The sequence below is a fragment of the Aspergillus pseudodeflectus genome (assembly GCF_044049435.1).
Source record: "Aspergillus pseudodeflectus strain CBS 756.74 chromosome Unknown BJX68scaffold_50, whole genome shotgun sequence".
Classification (NCBI taxonomy): Eukaryota; Fungi; Ascomycota; class Eurotiomycetes; order Eurotiales; family Aspergillaceae; genus Aspergillus; species Aspergillus pseudodeflectus.
In genome coordinates, this window is record NW_027263826.1 from 168296 (window position 1) to 186415 (window position 18120).

Sequence of the window (18120 nt, forward strand, 5' to 3'; positions counted from 1 at the left end):
TTCATCGCGCGTTCAACGCGTAACTATTCAAACAACCACCATGCCACCAAAAACGCGTATTTCAAATCAAAACTCGGTGGAGCAAGAGGGGAGGATTCAACTCGCAATATCCGCGCTGAAAAAGCTTGAAATCTCGTCAATTCGTCGCGCGGCAGAGGTTTTTAATGTGCCTTACTCAACATTACGTGATCGAATGAAGGGAAAGCAATATCGACTCGAGCAGCGCGCCAATGGCCATAGACTCTCTAAAAGCGAGGAAGCATCTCTAGTCAAGTGGATATTATCTAGAGATGCGCGTGGAGTCGCTCCTAGACCATCCCATGTGGCAGAGATGGCTAATATTCTACTTGGTTCGACAACTCAACCTCTTGGAAAGAACTGGGTCTCGAGCTTTATTCATCGAAATCCTGAGGTTAAAACCTGATTTACTCGACGATATAACTACTCGCGCGTCAAATGTGAAGATCCAGAGGTTATAAAGGGCTGGTTTCAGCAACTAGAGAAGGCTTAGTTGGAATGGGGGGTCCTTAACCAAGATATCTATAATTTCGACGAGACAGGCTTTACTATGGGTCTTATAGTAACTACTAAGGTAGTTACTAGGGCTGATATGCCTGGGAAACCTCATCTTATTTAACCAGGTAATCGTGAATGGGTTACTACAATTAAATGTATGAATTCAAGTGGTTGGATGGTCCCTTCATACATTATCTTCAAAGGCAAGCGTCATATCGAGGGCTGGTTCGAAGAATACGGCATACAACCAGACTAGTGAATTAAATTAAGCGCAAATAGCTAGACAACTGATGAGATAGGCCTCCAGTGGCTTCAAAAGGTCTTTATTCCTGCAACTACTTCTCAAACAATTAGTTAATATTAATTACTAGTCCTTAACAGTCATGGAAGCCATCTTACGCCCCAGTTTGATAAGCTCTGTGAGGAGAATGATATAATTCCTATCTATATGCCTCCTCACTCATCTCATCTTCTACAACCGCTAGATGTTGGTTGCTTTGGGCCACTAAAGCGCGCCTACGGAGAATTAGTGGAGGCAAAGATGCGCTTAGGATTCAATCATATCGACAAGTTTAACTTCCTTAGTACTTATCCTAGCGCTCATTACAAAGTCTTTACGATGTAGAATATTAAAAGCGGCTTTACTACGGCTAGGATACTTCCATTTAGCCCTTAGCGTGTGCTTGATAAGTTGAATATATTACTAGCTACGCCGACACCCCCCTAAAGCTATGGAGGGGACTCATCTAGTTCCTCTATCTTAGTAACGCCTCAAACAGCTCACTAACTCTTTAAGAAAGCATCCTTAGTTAAGAAGATACTTTGGAGGCGCTCCTAGAGTCCTTCTACGCCTTTAAAAAGAACTTATAATGAGTTGCTTAAAGGTTGCGAATTAATAATGCATCAAGCAGCCTTTATAGCAAAGGAATTACATGATCTCCATGCAGAACATGAGAAAGTAAAGCAGAAGAAGAGACGATCTAAACACCAGATGACTCCCAATGAAGGACTATCAATACAAGAGGCAAGAGACCTAATTGCGCAGAGAAATAAGCAATTGAATCAGGAAGGTAGTAGTGGTGGTAAACCAAGTATTTCTACTCTGGATACTTTAATTCCTCAGAAACGCGCTCCACCAAGGTGTTCTAACTATCATACTTTGGGGCATATTAGAACTAGGTGTCCTAATCGTCAAATTTCTTAGTTTTATTAATTTAATAAAGGTTCTGGTCGCTGGCGATAGCTTCAAGTTTAATGGGTATAGTCAAAATCGATGGGTTGAGCGGGTCGATCGGGCGGTCGACTCGGTTGGGAATTACGTTACTCCAGGCAGGCCGCTGATTAATGCCACTCTATCAGCCCTCCTACCACCCCACGATGCTTAAGACACAGCCGAGGCTCGTCGCTCGAGTCTCAAGGACCCCCAAATTAGTATACTCATTTCGCTCCTCGCCATGTCCTATGCAGGGTGTGTTGTATGAGATGGTTGGGATGTCGGCGTTATCCATCAGCAACGGCTAATATCCGCGTTATCTCCGCATACCTCCCTGGCTGAAGCTTCATCTATATAAGCTCATGATCATGTCTCGGCATCAAGGGGTATCATCAGAGAACAACCACCATCATGCCCGACACCGTCCTACAATACCAACTATCTGCTCCCAACGGCCATTTCGCCCTAGTCGCCGTGCCCCGACCAATTCCCGGCCCGACCGAGGTCTGCATCCGCACAAAAGCCGTTGCGCTGAACCCCCTTGATGCGAAGAACTTGCTTCCGGAGTTGCTGTTGAATCATGGCCCGTCGTTCTGGGCAATGATGCAGCCGGTGTTGTTGAGTCTGTCGGAGATGCGGTGCGGGACTTTCGACCGGGGGATGAAGTCTTCTTTATATGTGGCCGGGAAAACAGATCCAGCGCATTCCAGGAGATTGTCACCATCTCGTCGCGTGCCGTCGCGCAGAAGCCGGCTCATCTGAGTTTTGAGGAGGTGGCCTCCCTTCCGTGAGTCCCTATACCTACGACGAACCCTTGAATCACGTTAACACCCTCCTAGACTTTGCTACGTAACCGCCGCCGCCTCAATCATCCTCGGCTTGAACATCCCACTGCCTCACCTGGGCTTCGCATCGTCCAACTCCCTTAGGTCCGTCCTCGTCCTCGGCGGGAGCTCTGTCGTCGGCGCAGGCGCCATCCAGCTCCTCCGACAAGCCCTCCCAGACGCCACGATCCTAACAACAAGCTCAGCCCAGCACCACGCACACCTCCTATCCCTCGGCGCAACGCGATGTTTCGAGCGCTCAGTCCAAGGCGACCCCTCTACACTCCTCGCCGCGACACCCAACGGCGCCGGTGTCGATGCCATCATCGACGCCGTCGGTGCAGCCGCGAGCCAGCCCGCTATCTTCTCTGCCCTCGATCCGGATGGACCAAAGTTATACTCGCAGGTCGCTACCGGCGCAACCGTAAATGTTCCCGAGGATGTCTCTGTGACGGTGATCCGTGGCCCGGAACTCTTTGCTCGCCCGGAGGGTGATAGGCTGTTACCTGGGCTTGCGGAATTACTGGGCAGTGGGATGTATCGGCTTCCTGTTCGTGTGGAGGTTGTCGGGAGGGGGTTTGGTGCTATTGAGTTGGGTCTCCGGCGGCTTCAGGGGGGTCTTAGTGGGGTTAAGCTTGTTGTTACTTTGAAGTAATCTCCGGTCACATTACGAATCTCCCTCAAGGGAGCTAACCTTTAACCTCATGGCGGGAGGTTTGTTCTATTACGAAGTTTGTTTCTCTTATCCGAATACAAGCTCCCAATGTGATTACTGGTTAATTCTCAGCAATCCCTCGATATCCTCGCCCTTCAACCACTTATCCATCGCCTCATACATCCTAAAGAACCCCTCATTATTCAAAACCGGCAAATCCGTCAAAACCTCATGCCCCAGCCTCGCCTGACTCGCCCCCAAATACCGATACCCATACGGAAACCTCTCCAACTCGCCTTTGTCAAACCTCGGCACAGTCGCCCCATCAACGGGGACAACCCGGTCCTTCTCATAAATCAACTTGATATACTTGATCTTCCACGCCGGCGGGCCTGGCGTCGCAGAGACCTTTTTACAGAACACGATGAATCGACAGTCACACTCGACGTCGTACTCGATATCATCGCCGTGGTCGGTGCTGTGGAACCGCTGCGTGATGGTCGCCTTCATCTTCGCGACGGCGCGCGCGGTTCTGGGGTTGAGGTCGACCAGCGTCCCGTTTTCGCGGTGCATTATGAAGTCGCCCTTTGCGCGGCCGTCAATTGACGTTTGGATAAAATCGTCAATGGGCATGCCGCCGCTCCATGCTAAACACTCCAGTCAGCACGATATCCATCAACAATAGGGTTGGTGAGTGACAACATACTCGTAAAAATATAACCCCCCTCCTCAGCAAAACAATCCCGATAATGCGTCCATTCAGACGAGTCGCGGTATACAGGCCATCCCCTGGCGAGTTCGGCGATGCAGTGGCGGTCGAGGATCTCCTCGGGGGTGCCGTTGATGTGGTTCCAGAGGGTTGGCTGTGTTTCTTTTTCGGTGACGTTGTAGGGCATCTCGTCGCTTTTCTCTGTTCACTCGAGATTTTATGAGTGTAAGCCTTGTATACTAGTTTAGGGGCATGTCTCTTGTCCTAAATAGCTGTCTCTGTTCACTGTTGCATGGGTGGTGATGTCACCCACGGGCCGGTATTCGGTGCTTTCCAACGTCATGGAAGTGGAGGACCCAGATCTAGAGTGCCACAATGCTTAGCATACGCCTAGGAGTAGCTTAACTCTGGTTCTACCGGTTATCGATCTCGGCTCTACATCCGAATGTGTGCAGCGTCCCGCCGGGAGAAGATTCAGCCGCTTAGCGCAAAACAAGCATTGTTCACGCTGACATCAGTAGTATATCGATTTTGTTAATTTATTGCATGGAGGTGGGGGCAATTCCTCGGAGGATTTGAAGGACCTTGAATTTGGGAATGATGAAGGCTTACAGCGCTATTGGTCTTGTAAAGCGAGGATCTGTGAAGGCCTGCTTTGGGTTAGTTTGCTGCTTTTGGGATACCGTACCCATATACTATATCATTATTACAGGCCGACTGCGGTTGGAGAGGGTACGGGACTCTTTTTATCAGGCTAGTATCAGAACTTATAGGAGCTTTCACTATATCTAGCCTGCTTAGTCTAATCTACTAAGAGGATGACTAGTGCTTGTGGGCTTACCAGGTCCTCAAGGTGTCGCTGGCTGGGTTAGCCATGGTTTAGATGGCCCAAGAGGATCTACCGAGTTGTTAGTTCTAGCGAGATGCGCAATCGCCAACATTAGCAAGATAATCATGTCTAGTAGAACGCTTAACACAACAAATAATGAATACTATTGGGGATTGTTGAGGCACGCCGGGCTTCATCGACTTGGCCATTTTCGATTAAGTGATTGGTCGCTGCCAGTCTCAGGCTCACTGGTTACACTGTCAGGCTTCCGGTGTCTCCCGAGGCTGTATTCCCTATGGATTGTTCGTTCCATCATGCTGAACCCCATTCATCCTTCACGCTTCGACGATATTGATCTGATTATATGGTAGCTAACTTGACAAAAAAAAAAAAAAAAAACACTCTTCTAGATTTGCGCGCGAAAGGCTGTTGACAGTCACATTACTTACTTGGGCTCGCTGCATATTATACTATACCCGTACTATAGGTTCGCTCCAGCACATACTGGCTATAATATAGAGAATTATTGATGGCGACCTGATTGAGTTGGGCTGCCCAGCAGAAGAGTACACAAGCGGGCTAATCCTCCTGATTTCCTGTTGTTACTTTACTGTAGCTGCACCCTGCAGCCCCCTCTTCCTGCCTACACAATGATACCACACGACAGAGTCGTTCACCAGCCGCTGGGTGGTGCATCTTATTACTTCAAAGAAAGTTTACTCAAGTACCTTAGCGACCAATGTTCTCGACCAGCAGTCGCTCTGCATGTTGGCGCGCAGCCAAATTGCACCCCGCACGTCGGTAATATGACGACCTTTGCAACCTGCTTTGCACTCGGCGCTTGCTTGCAGAAGCAATTTACGCGCAATGTGAGAGTCAAGTTTATGTTTGTAGATAGCGCCCCGTCTCCAGGACATGAGTTTCTTGTCAACGGGGTCAAGTACCAGAAGAGTCTGAAGCAGATGCAGACGTTTGAGGCCCACCAACGCGCATTTACAAACGTGCTGGATCGTTTATCTGGACTCTCTGGGGTCGCGTATGACATTTCTACGCAGAGCTTCTGGCGTTCAAACCACGCATTTCCCAACGTTATCCGGAGCCTTGTCGCACGACATTCAATTCTTGGCCCCCATTTATCCCCAGAGACAGGCAAGTTGGCTATTCGAGCACCATGTCCACATGAGGGCTGCGGGCTGGCCGACAAGCACGGCGTGAACAATCGGTACCATGCAGATGGCCGGATCACCTTCATCTGTCCCGATCACGGGGAGCATCACATCGATACCACGACGGCCCATGACCTCGAGCGGCTCGAGCTCAACACCCCGCTCCGCAATCTCATCCGAATTACCCTTTGCAGTCTCGACACGGACACTTCGTGGATCATGTGCACGGGCGCCGACTACGCGGGCTTCTACCAGGAGCAGCTAACCTGGCGGCTCCTCCAGCATCCCGCCCACGCGCCGATTATCTTCTACGCGCCTCTGATTCTGGACTGGTCTGGAGCCAAGTTGTCAAAGAGCTTGTACATCAAACAGGGCGGATACAACTACTTGGTCGATACGGGTCGCCGCTACCTGCTCGATGGGGATGCATTCCTGGAGACCACCGGGGGTATAGAGGCACTTTTTGAGGAAGTTCAGGACTGGGTCAATCACCCACACAAGCTCTTTCGCAACTACACGCTGGATTATCTGGAGACGCAGCTCATAACACGTGGAATGGACTACCCATCCGCAGCCAGCGGCGCAAAGAAGTCGGATATCTTACTTGCCGCAATGACACCACCCAACGCCTTCCCAGAAACCTTCGAGCCACCCTCATTATCATCATCATCACCCCCTTCTAAGCACGACCCCGACACTAACCCCCTCCACTCCTCCCCCCTCGACAACAAATGATCCTGTCTCGCCAACGAATACCCCTCGACCAGCGCAACAGGCGCCCAGCAATACTTCTGCGGCGCGCCCCTCAGAAACCCCCGCGCGACCGCATCCCTCAACGAAACCGGCTCGCGCAGCCTCCACAGATCCAAGATCTGATACGCGTAGCTAGACACCTTGTTCCCCGCATTGAAGTCGGCGTTGCCGATCCCGCCGTCCTCGGGGACCTGGCCGCGGGTCTTGCCGCGCGAGATGCGCGCGACGTACTCGATTCGCGAGACGGGCGCTGTCGTGTACAGCCAGAGGCGCCGGACGCTGCTGGGGAGGAGGTACCGGCGGTATTCGTGGTTCTTTTTCCCGAGGGCGATGTTGGTCATGTGCGTGGGTTTGATGCTCATGAGGATATCTTGTTTGCTGGTTTGGGATGTCGGTTTTTTTGTTGATGTGACTTTTTGTTTGGCCATACTCGGTTGATGGGACGAGATTAGAGGAGATGAGAGGAGCTGTAGCCAAAGGCGCTTGTTGGTGATGTTGCAGTGTACTGCGGTTATTAGTCTTCGGGCTCTGCTTCTTCAACCTGGTGGCTTAGTTTAGCGCTAAAAAAATTCTATAATACTTGAAATTGGCACATAGAGAAATCTGGAAAAGGTGATTCAGGCTCAGCAAATGTCCGGCTGGTGTTCCTTGAGTTGTTTTCCTTCGTTTGGAAACGTGCAAAGGGGCAAATCACGTGACTGTATACATACATTACTATACACAGATATAGGCCCAGATCGCGTCGAGACACCGCGACGCGTCTTGCGTAACCTATCCCCTTTATTCATCACTCCCTCGGTTCTCGGGGCATGTCCTAGCAAGCGGAAGGGGTCTCATGTATGGAGTTGTATTATCTCCCGTTATATCAAGGCGTGGTATCTTCATTTATACGTCCTGACTACCATGCCAGTTTGACGCGTTATTCTCATGTATCTTTAGGACAGGGGGTTGCACCGGCAATGGGCAAGTTCCCAACTTTGCTGCGCTTCGGATGTTGACCTCATCCGTGGCATGTAAGTGGTTAAATGGCGTCCATGGCTATGACTCCCTTCACTCCGCCAACGAAAAGTGGCACTTGGTCGGGCCAAATACGAGGGAGGGGCTTGCAACCCACCTTGGCGAAGGACAGGGTCCCTGCGCCGCGAAAGTCTCAAAGCTTCATTTTAAGAGGGGTGGAGGGAACTCGATTGTAAACTGTTCACTTGCTCTATCACCGCCCATTACACCAACCCTGCAGCACCTGACAGCATGTCCGATGGAAAAGAGATTGTGCGTTCCTGGAAACTTATTTTGTTCGAGATCAAAGTACCAATCATGACTAAAACCAATCTAGATAAGCATTCATGTTGGACAGTGGGTAGGGGCATACATAGTGTGTCGAACCCTGGATACCAGCTAATAATAACCATGATAGGGAATCGACCTTGGCACGAATTTCTGGTGAGAATGAATGTACGCTGCTGCTTTTGCTTTTGCTTATTTCCCACAGGAAGGGTCTGTTAAGTGAGCATGGGATTGATAACTCTGGACGGTATTCCTCCCTTGTATGAGCTGTTGGTGAGCTCGCTGACAATGGATAGGTCCAACAGCGCAAGTGATCTGCAACTGGAGAGCCGGGGTGTCTACTTTAATAATGTTTGCTTTCCTCAGCCACTCTTGGCTTACTATGCTATCAATAGAGACATCTCACACGCCTCAACAGACAAAAGTCGATTGCTACATCCCCCGCGCAATAGTTACAGACCTGGAACCGATCACGCGTAAACGCTTTAATGAGAACACAGTACACGAGCTACTCCCTGGACAAAACAAGATATACGGCCAGAGTGGTTGCTACAACAACTGGGCAAAAGGATTCTACAGCGCCGACGCGGGAGAAGTAACTGAGAAGGCCCTGGATGCACTGCGCTGCGAGGCAGAACAATGTGACAGCCTTCAGGGCATCCAGATGACACACAGTATCTTCGCAGGCACAGGGGGTGGCATGGGTAGTCTACTGTTGTCTCGGCTCACGGAGGAATATCCGGAGATTCATCAAATGACGTCCTCGGTTATGCCGACATATAGTGTTGATGATGGGTGTGTGATTCGGCCATATAATACTGTGCTTTCATTGCAGTATCTAGCTGAACATGCAGATTTGACTTGGCTGTTTAGTCACTGGGTACGTCCTGTTTTGGCTAAATGCCCATTCCTTCGACTCGAATCTGGGGTTATTTAGGCTGACGTATGTATACAGGCTATGAACAACAAGATTGTCTATCAACTGAAGATGGACAATTCCTGGGCCCTCTATAACCGGATCATATCAGACATAATGTCCGGTGCGACGACATCGCTGCGGTTCCCTACTGAGCAGGGCAGTGACTTAACTCGGTTCATCATGAATCTGGCTCCTACTTCTCCGAGACTCCATTTTCTAACGTCCGCGATGGCTCCGGTTTACACGAGTCAAGCTCATACCAATCCTGTCAAGATGACGACAACTCAACTAGCGAGAGAACTGTGTCAAGATAGGATGTGGACAATGTCCTGCAATCAACCCCGCTCACACGTCCACGGCCGATGTCTTGCGTATAGTGCGATTTTGTACGTTTTATTACCTATACCGGTCATGCTTCTGCCGTACTGACATATTATGGTTTAGTCGCGGACCGAACGCATCAGCTAACGATATTGGACAGTTTTTCCAAAACGCCAGATATAGGACGAGCCCTGATTTTGTTGAGTGGATGCCCGCAAACGCTCACCTCCACGTGTCTCCGGTTTCAGCAGCCGGATACTACTCGGAGACCGCGGCTTTTGGGATTGGAAATTTTACGTCAGTTATCGAGGAGCTGGAAGATACTCTGCAGATGTTTGATGCATTGTTCAAAAGGAAATCTTTCCTTCATTTCTACACAGATCATGGTATGGATCAAATGGAGTTCGTGGATGCCGCTTCAATCATGACCGATTTGATTGAGGAATATAAGATGGCCGAGTCTGATACTATTACTCAGTAACTACCCTATCTAATATGGCCTTCACAAGCCATCCGGTGGAATAGCATATGGGAAAATCATGATTCATGCAATTCATGTTTTTTTAGATTCATTAATTAGTTACTCTATATAAGGCCTCAAAAGCCAGCGCCGTTAGTTTAGAAGGCAGATTATTTGTCCACGTCCCAACGTTTCACACATGCTAAACTCCATACCCTACAGCGTCCGTTGGGCAACTCTGGATTTGATGAGCCATGGTTTAAAAAAATATGTATAGTAAAGTAGTTCTACAGAGGTACGGAGTTAGCTGAGCATCCCATTCGAACAGGTGCCCTACAACGGGGTAAGGTTGATAGCCAGAATGTTCTGCAAACAGTTGGCCTTACTAAGTAGCGATAAAGCAATAGACTTTTAATGTCTTGTGTCTATTAGATATCCTGTTCTTCCTCGATAATACGTGGCTTTCAAGGTACGATCTAATATCTACCATGGCCGATATGTTTCGCTATATATATATATATCGAAGGGATTTTCAGCAAACGGGAACACATCTCAAACCTGACATCCACGAGCTTAAAAATGGCTCATATGAGTACATAGGCATGGGAGACTCTTAAGCAACTATCATTAAGGGAGGAATCATCATAGTCGCCGTCTAAGAGAACAACAAAGTAGATGGGTGCCTGAGGCTTTCAAGTCTCGGGGGCTTCGAAGCCTATTTTGAGGTCGCTAATAGAGCCGAAGTAACACCCAGTATTTCATCAACAGGCAAGGTGGCCGAGCGGTCTAAGGCGCGCGGTTAAGGTTTCCCAATTCGGATCCCTCATCTGATCTCATCAGTTTCCGCGTCATTAATTTGGCGTGGGTTCGAATCCCACCCTTGTCATTTCTTTTTGTCTTTTTTTGTCTGTTGCTTGCTGGACGAATTTTTTCTTGGCGTCGGTCGATCTTTTTCAGACAACGGCTTTTGCTGGCACGAACTTCATGTCGTCGCTGTTGGCAGGTATACTGAGCAGTAGAATGTGACCTCACGTATTGTCAACCGCCTTCTGTAGCCTAGCGAAACATCTACTACTATCCAGTATTCCCTTTCGCGTGATTGACAAGTTTGTCCTGACATTTTTCCCGGCTACATTTTCCTGACCCGTTCAGTAACATCTCGATGCAGCATTCCAGTGCATCGGAAATCGGCAAGTCAATCATCAACACGGGCGCAATCTCATCCATGCATCTTATCTTTTTGCCCTTCCGATTTCCCAATCCGATTGGGAAGAACTCTATCAACGAGATAGCGGAGCGGGAGCCTGAACCACGATAGCGGAGCGGCGGGCGGATGCTGCACTCTGGGAGGCGGGCCGCGCACCTGCCTGCCTGTATCTACATGACAGCCACGAGAGTAGCTTCCTTATCTCTACACTGCAGGCACTTAAAATGACCACCCATCCCCCTCGACAATGGCTTCATCATCATCAACAGACATCTCCCCTTCACCATCATCATCAACCATGGGTTCAATCTCCGGCTGGAAGCGCCTAAACGTCGCCATCGTCGGCGGCGGCATTGGTGGGCTAGCAGCCGCCATCTCGCTCCGTCGCGCAGGCCACGAAGTCACCATCTATGAGCGCCACGACTTTGCAGGTGAAGTCGGTGCCTCGATTTCCTGCGCTGCAAACGGCACGCGCTGGCTGCACGAGTGGGGAGTTGATATTCCCAAGGGCGACCCCGTCGTGCTGAAGAAGCTCATCAACCGCGACTGGAAGACCGGCGAGCCGGTTAGCGTGTATGACCTTGATGATTATGAGGAGCGCTGGGGTTATGTGTATAATATGTTTCATCGGCAGTATATGCATTCCATGCTTAAGGACTGTGCGTTGCAGGAGGAGGGGAAGGGGATGCCTGTGAAACTGCTTGTTAACCACCCCGTATGAGAGACACCCTGCCTTCCTCTAAGCACAGGGTACTAACGGCAACAGTGCGAAAACATCGACATGGAAACCGGCCTAATCACCTTCTCAGACGGTACAACAGCCCAGCACGACCTCATCGTCGGCGCCGACGGCATCGGCTCAGCCGTCCGACGCATTATCGGCCTGCACCCCGAGAAAACCGCCGCGCCGTCCAGCTGTCTCCACGCAAACGTCATGACAGAGGACGCCGTGAAACTCGGCCTCGTCGACTACTCGCAGGACTCCGCGCTGCAATACTGGGGCGGCCAGGAAGGCAAGTGGGATAAGATTGTGCTTTCGCCGTGTAATGGCGGGAAGCTGCTTTCGTATTATTGCTTCTTCCCACGGGAGGTTGGCGACTATACGAGTCATACGTGGGGAGGCGAGGATCGGCCGGTTGAGGAGTTGCTTGCTCCGTATCCGGAGCTGGATGAGCAGGTGCGGTCGCATTTGGCGATTGGGATTGAGGTGCGGCCGTGGAGGCTTTGGGTGCAGTGAGTCCCACCATTACTTGGATAGCCGAAATGATACTAAAAAATGTAGTCAACCATACGAATACATCAGCCGCAACATGGTCTGCCTGCTCGGCGATGCAGGCCACCCAATGATGCCGCACCAGAGCCAAGGCGCCTGCATGGCGATCGAAGACGCCGCGGCGCTGGGCATCCTCTTCAACGAGGAGCACTTCTCCGGCGACGTCGCGCAGACACTCCGCTACTACCAGGAGATCCGCCTCCCCCGGGTGACCAAAGTACAAGCTGCCTCGGCCAAAGCCGCATACAACATCAACGAGCGCATCGGGTTCTCGAGTAACACGGGGAACACCAAGTACAGGGTCGAGGATGAGAAGAAGAAGCTGACTATTGAGGAGATGAATGCGTACGATATGTATAAGGATATTGAGGAGGTTATTGCTGTGGATCGTGGGGTGCCGTTTGAGGGGAAGTTTATTCGCGGGTTACCAGTTGGGTTGAAGCTGTCGAATGGGGTTACTGTTGGTGCCGAGGCTTGATTGTGTACTTTATGATCCCTTGTTGTTTAGCGTTTATTCATGAATACTGTTCGGTTCAATCTGATTCATGCAGGACGTGGAAGTAGTAATAGCGGAAAGTACATTGTTACTTAGCTGAGCCCGAAGCCCAACATGGGGCTGTGTCCATGGACTCCACCCCGTGGTCAGTCCTATGTACTGATTACATCCACTTCCCTTCCAAGCCAGGCCTTATCGAGCTGCCTTGGCCCATGCTAGTGATTTTACTGCCTCAAAGGGCGTGAATAATAGCTAGTCCGTCCCACTTTAGGCCTCCCACCTCCACGGATATAAAGACCAACCCAGCGCCTCTTACTCACTCTCTTTCTCCCCGCCATTACCACTACCATCACAGTCTCCCTCCCACCCCAACGTCAACCATGACTCCCCCAGCGACCAAGAAACCAATCTTCGTCCTCGTCCCCGGCGCCTCTCAAAACCCCGCACACTATGCCTACCTCCTGCACCTCCTCCAATCAGCCGGCTACGGCGTCTCAACCGGCCTCCTCCCTAGCATCGGCGCAACGGGCCCCGTAACCGCCTCCAACGACGCAGACTACGTCCGCAACAGGCTCCTCCTGCCCTTACTCGACGTCGGGAATCAGGATGTTATCTTGATCAGTCATTCGTATAGTGGGATGCCGGCTAGTGCTGCAGCGCGTGGGCTGGGGCCCGCTGAGCGCAGGGCGGCTGGGAAGAGCACGGCTGTCCTCGGGCAGATTTTCATCGCGACAATTCTGATACCTGGCGGGGATGGGTTGAGTGTTATTGATGGGTTTGGGGGGCAGTTGCCGCCGCATATGTATATGGATGTACGTCTCACACTTTCTCCTTTTCTCTTCGTCCTGCCCGTAGACCCATTCCCAAACACAAGGACAAACATAGCCACGTCACTAACATGCAAGAGCCATAAAGAAAGAAAACAACCTCCTAAAATGCGATGACCCCCTTCCCCCACTCTTCCACGACGTCCCGCAACCGCTCGCCTCCGCCGCCGTGCAAACAGCCCTCAGCCAAGGTCTAGCCTCCTTCTCGAGCCCGTGCCCGCCGGCAAGCTGGAACACGGATGACTTCAAGGGTCGGATCGCGTACATCCACACGCGCGACGATCGCGCTGTGCCTTACGAGGCGCAGGTCGCTATGGTGCAGGCGACGGGCGTCGAGTGGATTACGCGCGAGGTCGACTGTGGGCATAGTGTCCAGTTGGCTAAGCCTGAGGAGTTGAGGGATGTTATTTTGGGGGTGGCCGGGTTGTGGGTGTGATTGGAATGGATCGTACTAAAGAGCATTTGCGCGCTGGTTATATTGAACTTGGATGCTGGGTGTCAGCAGACTCCGATCAGGTTCCGTTCTCGGGCGAGACGAGCAGCGAGCAGCGAGATGCCCTCTGGTTTGTGGACGGACATGCATGGAAAATACGCATAGAAGCGACTGAGACGTGGTGTTTTTTGTTTTGCACTGCCTTCAGGTTTCTCGTTCAAGCCGCATGCTATGAAACCTGTTAGAGATGACTCGGGTTTAGGATTTGTACGTGAAATGGTTGAGAGGAGAGATGGCCTAGGAAGTGGACAGTCCCTAGGGAAGCAGCTCAACGTCGCGTGGGCTATAGCCGATCAAACCAATGACAAGAGTCTGTTTGGAGACTGGGGCTTACTTTACTGGGGCTAAGCTCAGGATCCTTCGCCTTAGCACTGCCTCTTCTCCACTCACTACTAGTGACTCTGTACCCACGAGTCTCAGCTGGTAATGAATGGTATGGACTGCAAACGATATAGTAGACGGGTTTTTGGTATTGTATGGACGAAGAGCTACTAGTAACGGTGGCAAGAATGCCCACCCGCTTTTTTTTCGAAATCGAGCTCCACGTTCCAGGCATCTCTCATGTATCTAGAATTCTAGATAATGTTTGGAAATATGGCAACTCTCTTTTCTATAATTCCCTCTTTGTCCTTGCTACCTCCAAAGGTTCCTTTGTGTCCCTCGTGATCGGTTTCGGGGAACACGTTTAAGCCCTCAGCCGACCGCCGTGCCATCAAGACTTGCGCCGTCGCAAATTCATGGTCTCGATCATGTTGAATAAGGCCTGAGTTCGTAGAAAGTCATCTATATACCCTGGATCCGCCACTCTCCACGAAAGGAGCGATGCCCGAGATAACATGATTCGCTCAATGAGGGTAATATCGCTTCTACTGGACTCACTCTTGAGAGAGCTTTCGACTAACCCATACACTCTCAAGCTTCGTTCGCTTCAAGGTTGAGCGACCATCATGCATGAATGGCGTCTCGCCAGTACCATCAAACATACATCTCTGGAACGCGAACGCAGGTGCCAGATACCGCTGGTAAGGCCCGTAGATCCGTCCGCTCTTTCTACCAAGTGCCTTAGCCGCGCTTCCCTTCTTCGTTGACTAATGCGAGGAAAGAACTACCTGGGTGGCTCCTTGCTTATTTGTCCCTCACCAAGTGTAAAAGGAAGGAACGGCCCTCCCCCGCCGTCGCCTAGCAACGACCTGCCCCTTCCTTTTTTGATATCCCTCAGAGTAGAAAAGAACGGCCCGTGACATTGGTGGCTCCTTCCTTTTTTGGTTACTGACGAACTACAAATGGAAGGCACGACTCTCCAATTGTTACCCAGCAACGAGGTACTCCTTCCTGTTTCATTATATAACAGAGTCGGAAAGTACGTCGTGATCGCGCCTTCCTTGCTTGTCACACGCCACGTATAAGGGAAAGGAACGACCCCCTTCTCGGCGTAACCTAGCAACGACTCGCGCCTCCCTGGCTTGATATAGAATGGGGCAGGAAGGTACGGCGGGACCACAGCATCCTCGTGGACCCCGAACGATCCGAGCCCTGTGCCGCCGGCTAAACGCGCCCTCTTCCTTGAACAACGGCCGAGTTAGCCCTAACCCGCCGGAGAAATTCGCGCAGATAGCGGACGGCGCTTTCTAGGATACGGAATGCTCATGCGCTGAATGTTCATTGGATCAAATGTGCTCTTTTTGGACCCAAACCAACGAGTCATGCGAATAAAGTAAGTATCATATGTGAATCAATTTATGCCGGTTTCGTACAATCTCTTATTAAAAACAGAACAGAAAAACCGTCATTCATAACCATAACCATAACCTCATGACCTCGAAACCTACGCATAATAATTCTCGACCTTCAACCCCTTAAACTCAAACTGCGTGTTCTCGCGGCGCGTAAGCACAGTCTTGTGGTGCACGTCCTTGACACGCGCCCGAACATACTCTGTCCCCGTTGGAGCAACAGCGTTCGGATCCTTGTCCTCGTCCGTCAAAAGACCCAGCCTGTCGAGCAGCGGCGACGGAACGGGCTTCATGATCGTGTTGTCGCCGGGCCGGGCAAAGTATAGGAGGCCCAGACGGGGGATGTTGATTTGGTCCTTGGGTGGCGTGACGACGCGGTGGACGGTTGATTTTATGAAGCCTGTCATGTATCAGCATGTCTGCACCTACACGGAGATATATCCCTGTGGTGAACGCACCTTTGGTCAGGAAAGTAAGCGTATCCGCCGCATTGCACGTAATCCCCCCCTCGACGGGCTTCACCCACTTCCACTCGCCCTCCGGCGTGCGAATCTGCAGCCCCGCAACATGCTGCGAAAACAGCAGCGTCAGACTCCCAAAATCCGTGTGACCGCCCTTACTGTACCCCTGCGCCTTATCCCACTCTTCCTGCGTGCGCACGTTGTAGATCATGTAGCGCAGGTGGTCGTCCGAGCGATTGTCGTACGCGTGGGCGTCGCTGAGGTAGTTTTCGGGGAGCTCGAGGATGATGCTCATCAGCACGAAGAGCTTGTGCGCGACTTTCTCGAACAGGTCCCGGTGGAACGAGGCGATTTCCTCGTAGTTCTCCTGCACGATTTTGTGGCGCGGGACCGAGTCCCATTCGGGGATTGCTTTGGGGATGTTCAGCTATACCATCCAGTTAGCACTGACAGAATTCTGTATTCTAGATCTCGAATGTATGGGGGGACGCACCATCTCAACATTATCCTTGACCCCCGTATCCCCAATCCACCTCGAATTCTCACGATACCCAAAGTACTCGCCCTCGGCAAAATTACAGGGGAAGAATCTCTTCTCCTCAAGCGGCTGCTTGAAGAACGCATCGCCAAAGCTAAACTGCCGCAGGACGCGCTCATCGTCGATCCCGTGGCCCGTCACAACCCAGAACCCGACGCGCGTTAGTGCATCGTAGAGATCTCGCGCGAGAGATTCCTTGCCGCCGGGCTCGTCGAAGCGGCTGAGGTCGATTTGGGGCAGGGGTGCCCATTCCAGGGGCTCGGTTGTGGGCGCGGGGCGGCTCCATGCTTTTACGGGGATGGAGCGGGTGGCAGAGGCGGGCTCCTCGATGATGGCTCCGGGGGCCATGGCGATAGCAATTCAGGAAATGATTTTCTTAGTAGAGCGAGTCGTGGTCAATGGTTTGAATGCCCAGACAAGCCTGCCATCGGGGTAAGCCCAGCCCTGACGAGGATGGAGCTTTTATAGCACGAGCCCGCGAGTAGTGCAAATGCTCCGCGATTGACGCGTTAATTGATTTCAAGTCTGGATTAGCTATGAGCCTATAGTGTGGGATATGAATTTGGAGACGTTGCGGAAGCGGGGTTGCGCTGCGCAGGTGTGGCTTGTGCTCATGCTTGGATGGGATGGCGTGATACAACCACCAAGAACAAACAAGACTGCTGGACGGGACAAGAACTGCCACTACCTTGGCTGGAATCAAATAAGAGAATGAGGCTTGCTTGTGTGTATACTCTTGCTTGAAGTTTGTATGGTCTACATGTTGCAATTGAGCAGAGAGCTATTCGTCTCTACCTCACTGCCACAGCTACAGCTTCAGATGTCAACATCGCCAGATCGACTCCAATGTCGCTATCCCTGCACCCGATGAGCAATCCCCAGTCGGCCTATATTGAGCAACCGACCAGTAAACGCAAGATAAACGCTCCGATAAATGGTCCGCTGTATTTTACCCTACATAACGCGATCTACCGTGCATTACTCATGCACAACCCTGTGGCAATCCTGTGTATTACCACAAAATGCTATAGATTCGCGGACCATTTCGATGCCCAGACATGGCAAAATGATAAAATCGACAGCACTAATTGCCGATCGTGCATGGATAACGCCGATACTCAGTACATGCAGTTGATGTCCTCTGACTTTGTTCATGAGAACAGATGTCGTGATTCAATCCATCATGGTATCAGCGCCGCGACAAGAGCAGCCCTCTCTATATAAACCTCACCATGTCGTAGTGGATAATTCCCCAGCCATCGAGGCGCCGCCGAGATGACTTCCCCTTCCATATCCCAGGTTCCTGAAAAGGGCCAGACCCAGATCACTTCTTCGAGTACTTCCCCTTCATTGTCTGCTTCTGCATCTGCACCCTCATCTATATCCCCTGATAATGCCGTTGAGCCAGCCGACAAGTGGGCGAATGTCTCGCCCGAATTCCAC

At 51.1% G+C, this 18120-nt stretch overlaps 8 protein-coding genes and 1 non-coding gene across 9 annotated transcripts; 6 read left to right on the forward strand and 3 right to left on the reverse strand.

Moving 5' to 3' along the window:
- Positions 1-2140: 2140 nt before the first annotated feature.
- BJX68DRAFT_278343 (uncharacterized protein) lies at positions 2141-3455 on the forward strand (the record flags this gene model as incomplete). The annotated part of the gene is made up of 3 exons (XM_071048509.1): positions 2141-2254; positions 2353-2516; positions 2569-3455. The coding sequence occupies 3 exons, from the start codon at positions 2141-2143 to the stop codon at positions 3206-3208; spliced, it is 918 nt and encodes a 305-aa protein (XP_070895206.1). The 3' UTR covers positions 3209-3455.
- Positions 3121-4104, reverse strand: BJX68DRAFT_278345 (uncharacterized protein; the record flags this gene model as incomplete). The annotated part of the gene is made up of 2 exons (XM_071048510.1): positions 3121-3855; positions 3915-4104. 2 exons carry the CDS (start codon positions 4102-4104, stop codon positions 3323-3325), a joined length of 723 nt encoding a protein of 240 aa, XP_070895207.1. The 3' UTR covers positions 3121-3322.
- A 1292-nt stretch (positions 4105-5396) lies between these two features.
- Positions 5397-6647, forward strand: BJX68DRAFT_270577 (uncharacterized protein; the record flags this gene model as incomplete). Its single annotated transcript, XM_071046698.1, has 1 exon — positions 5397-6647. The coding sequence occupies one exon, from the start codon at positions 5397-5399 to the stop codon at positions 6645-6647; it is 1251 nt and encodes a 416-aa protein (XP_070895208.1).
- Positions 6648-6650: 3 nt separating this feature from the next.
- On the reverse strand, positions 6651-7297 carry BJX68DRAFT_244620 (uncharacterized protein; the record flags this gene model as incomplete). Its single annotated transcript, XM_071041344.1, has 1 exon — positions 6651-7297. A coding segment is annotated over exon 1 (296 nt), but the record flags the coding sequence as incomplete, so codon positions are not given.
- A 616-nt stretch (positions 7298-7913) lies between these two features.
- Positions 7914-9670, forward strand: BJX68DRAFT_270578 (Tubulin/FtsZ, GTPase domain-containing protein; the record flags this gene model as incomplete). Its single annotated transcript, XM_071046699.1, has 8 exons — positions 7914-7934; positions 7999-8022; positions 8080-8105; positions 8155-8196; positions 8246-8300; positions 8368-8829; positions 8905-9254; positions 9313-9670. The coding sequence occupies 8 exons, from the start codon at positions 7914-7916 to the stop codon at positions 9668-9670; spliced, it is 1338 nt and encodes a 445-aa protein (XP_070895210.1).
- Positions 9671-10416: 746 nt separating this feature from the next.
- BJX68DRAFT_t140 lies at positions 10417-10535 on the forward strand. The gene has a single exon. It is a non-coding gene; the product is annotated as a tRNA-Leu (tRNA).
- On the forward strand, positions 10420-12628 carry BJX68DRAFT_244624 (FAD-dependent oxidoreductase). The gene is made up of 3 exons (XM_071041345.1): positions 10420-11571; positions 11623-12089; positions 12139-12628. The coding sequence occupies exons 1-3, from the start codon at positions 11104-11106 to the stop codon at positions 12605-12607; spliced, it is 1404 nt and encodes a 467-aa protein (XP_070895211.1). The 5' UTR covers positions 10420-11103; the 3' UTR covers positions 12608-12628.
- A 377-nt stretch (positions 12629-13005) lies between these two features.
- On the forward strand, positions 13006-14272 carry BJX68DRAFT_278350 (alpha/beta hydrolase; the record flags this gene model as incomplete). The annotated part of the gene is made up of 2 exons (XM_071048511.1): positions 13006-13437; positions 13541-14272. The coding sequence occupies 2 exons, from the start codon at positions 13006-13008 to the stop codon at positions 13886-13888; spliced, it is 780 nt and encodes a 259-aa protein (XP_070895212.1). The 3' UTR covers positions 13889-14272.
- A 1323-nt stretch (positions 14273-15595) lies between these two features.
- Positions 15596-17252, reverse strand: BJX68DRAFT_166666 (uncharacterized protein). Its single transcript, XM_071036969.1, has 3 exons — positions 16633-17252; positions 16137-16566; positions 15596-16078 (listed from the first exon to the last, which is right to left on the reverse strand). The coding sequence occupies exons 1-3, from the start codon at positions 17023-17025 to the stop codon at positions 15771-15773; spliced, it is 1131 nt and encodes a 376-aa protein (XP_070895213.1). The 5' UTR covers positions 17026-17252; the 3' UTR covers positions 15596-15770.
- Positions 17253-18120: the final 868 nt, after the last annotated feature.

Bases quoted from the DNA above. Each gene is read 5' to 3' on its own strand.
- BJX68DRAFT_244624 (XM_071041345.1), top strand. From the start codon at position 11,104: ATGGCTTCATCATCATCAACAGACATCTCCCCTTCACCATCATCATCA. The intron at 11,572-11,622 runs GTATGAGAGACA...TAACGGCAACAG, and splicing joins AACTGCTTGTTAACCACCCC to TGCGAAAACATCGACATGGA. The intron at 12,090-12,138 runs GTGAGTCCCACC...TAAAAAATGTAG, and splicing joins CCGTGGAGGCTTTGGGTGCA to TCAACCATACGAATACATCA.
- BJX68DRAFT_166666 (XM_071036969.1), bottom strand. From the start codon at position 17,025: ATGGCCCCCGGAGCCATCATCGAGGAGCCCGCCTCTGCCACCCGCTCC. The intron at 16,567-16,632 runs GTGCGTCCCCCC...TGGATGGTATAG, and splicing joins TCAAGGATAATGTTGAGATG to CTGAACATCCCCAAAGCAAT. The intron at 16,079-16,136 runs GTGCGTTCACCA...GATACATGACAG, and splicing joins GCTTACTTTCCTGACCAAAG to GCTTCATAAAATCAACCGTC.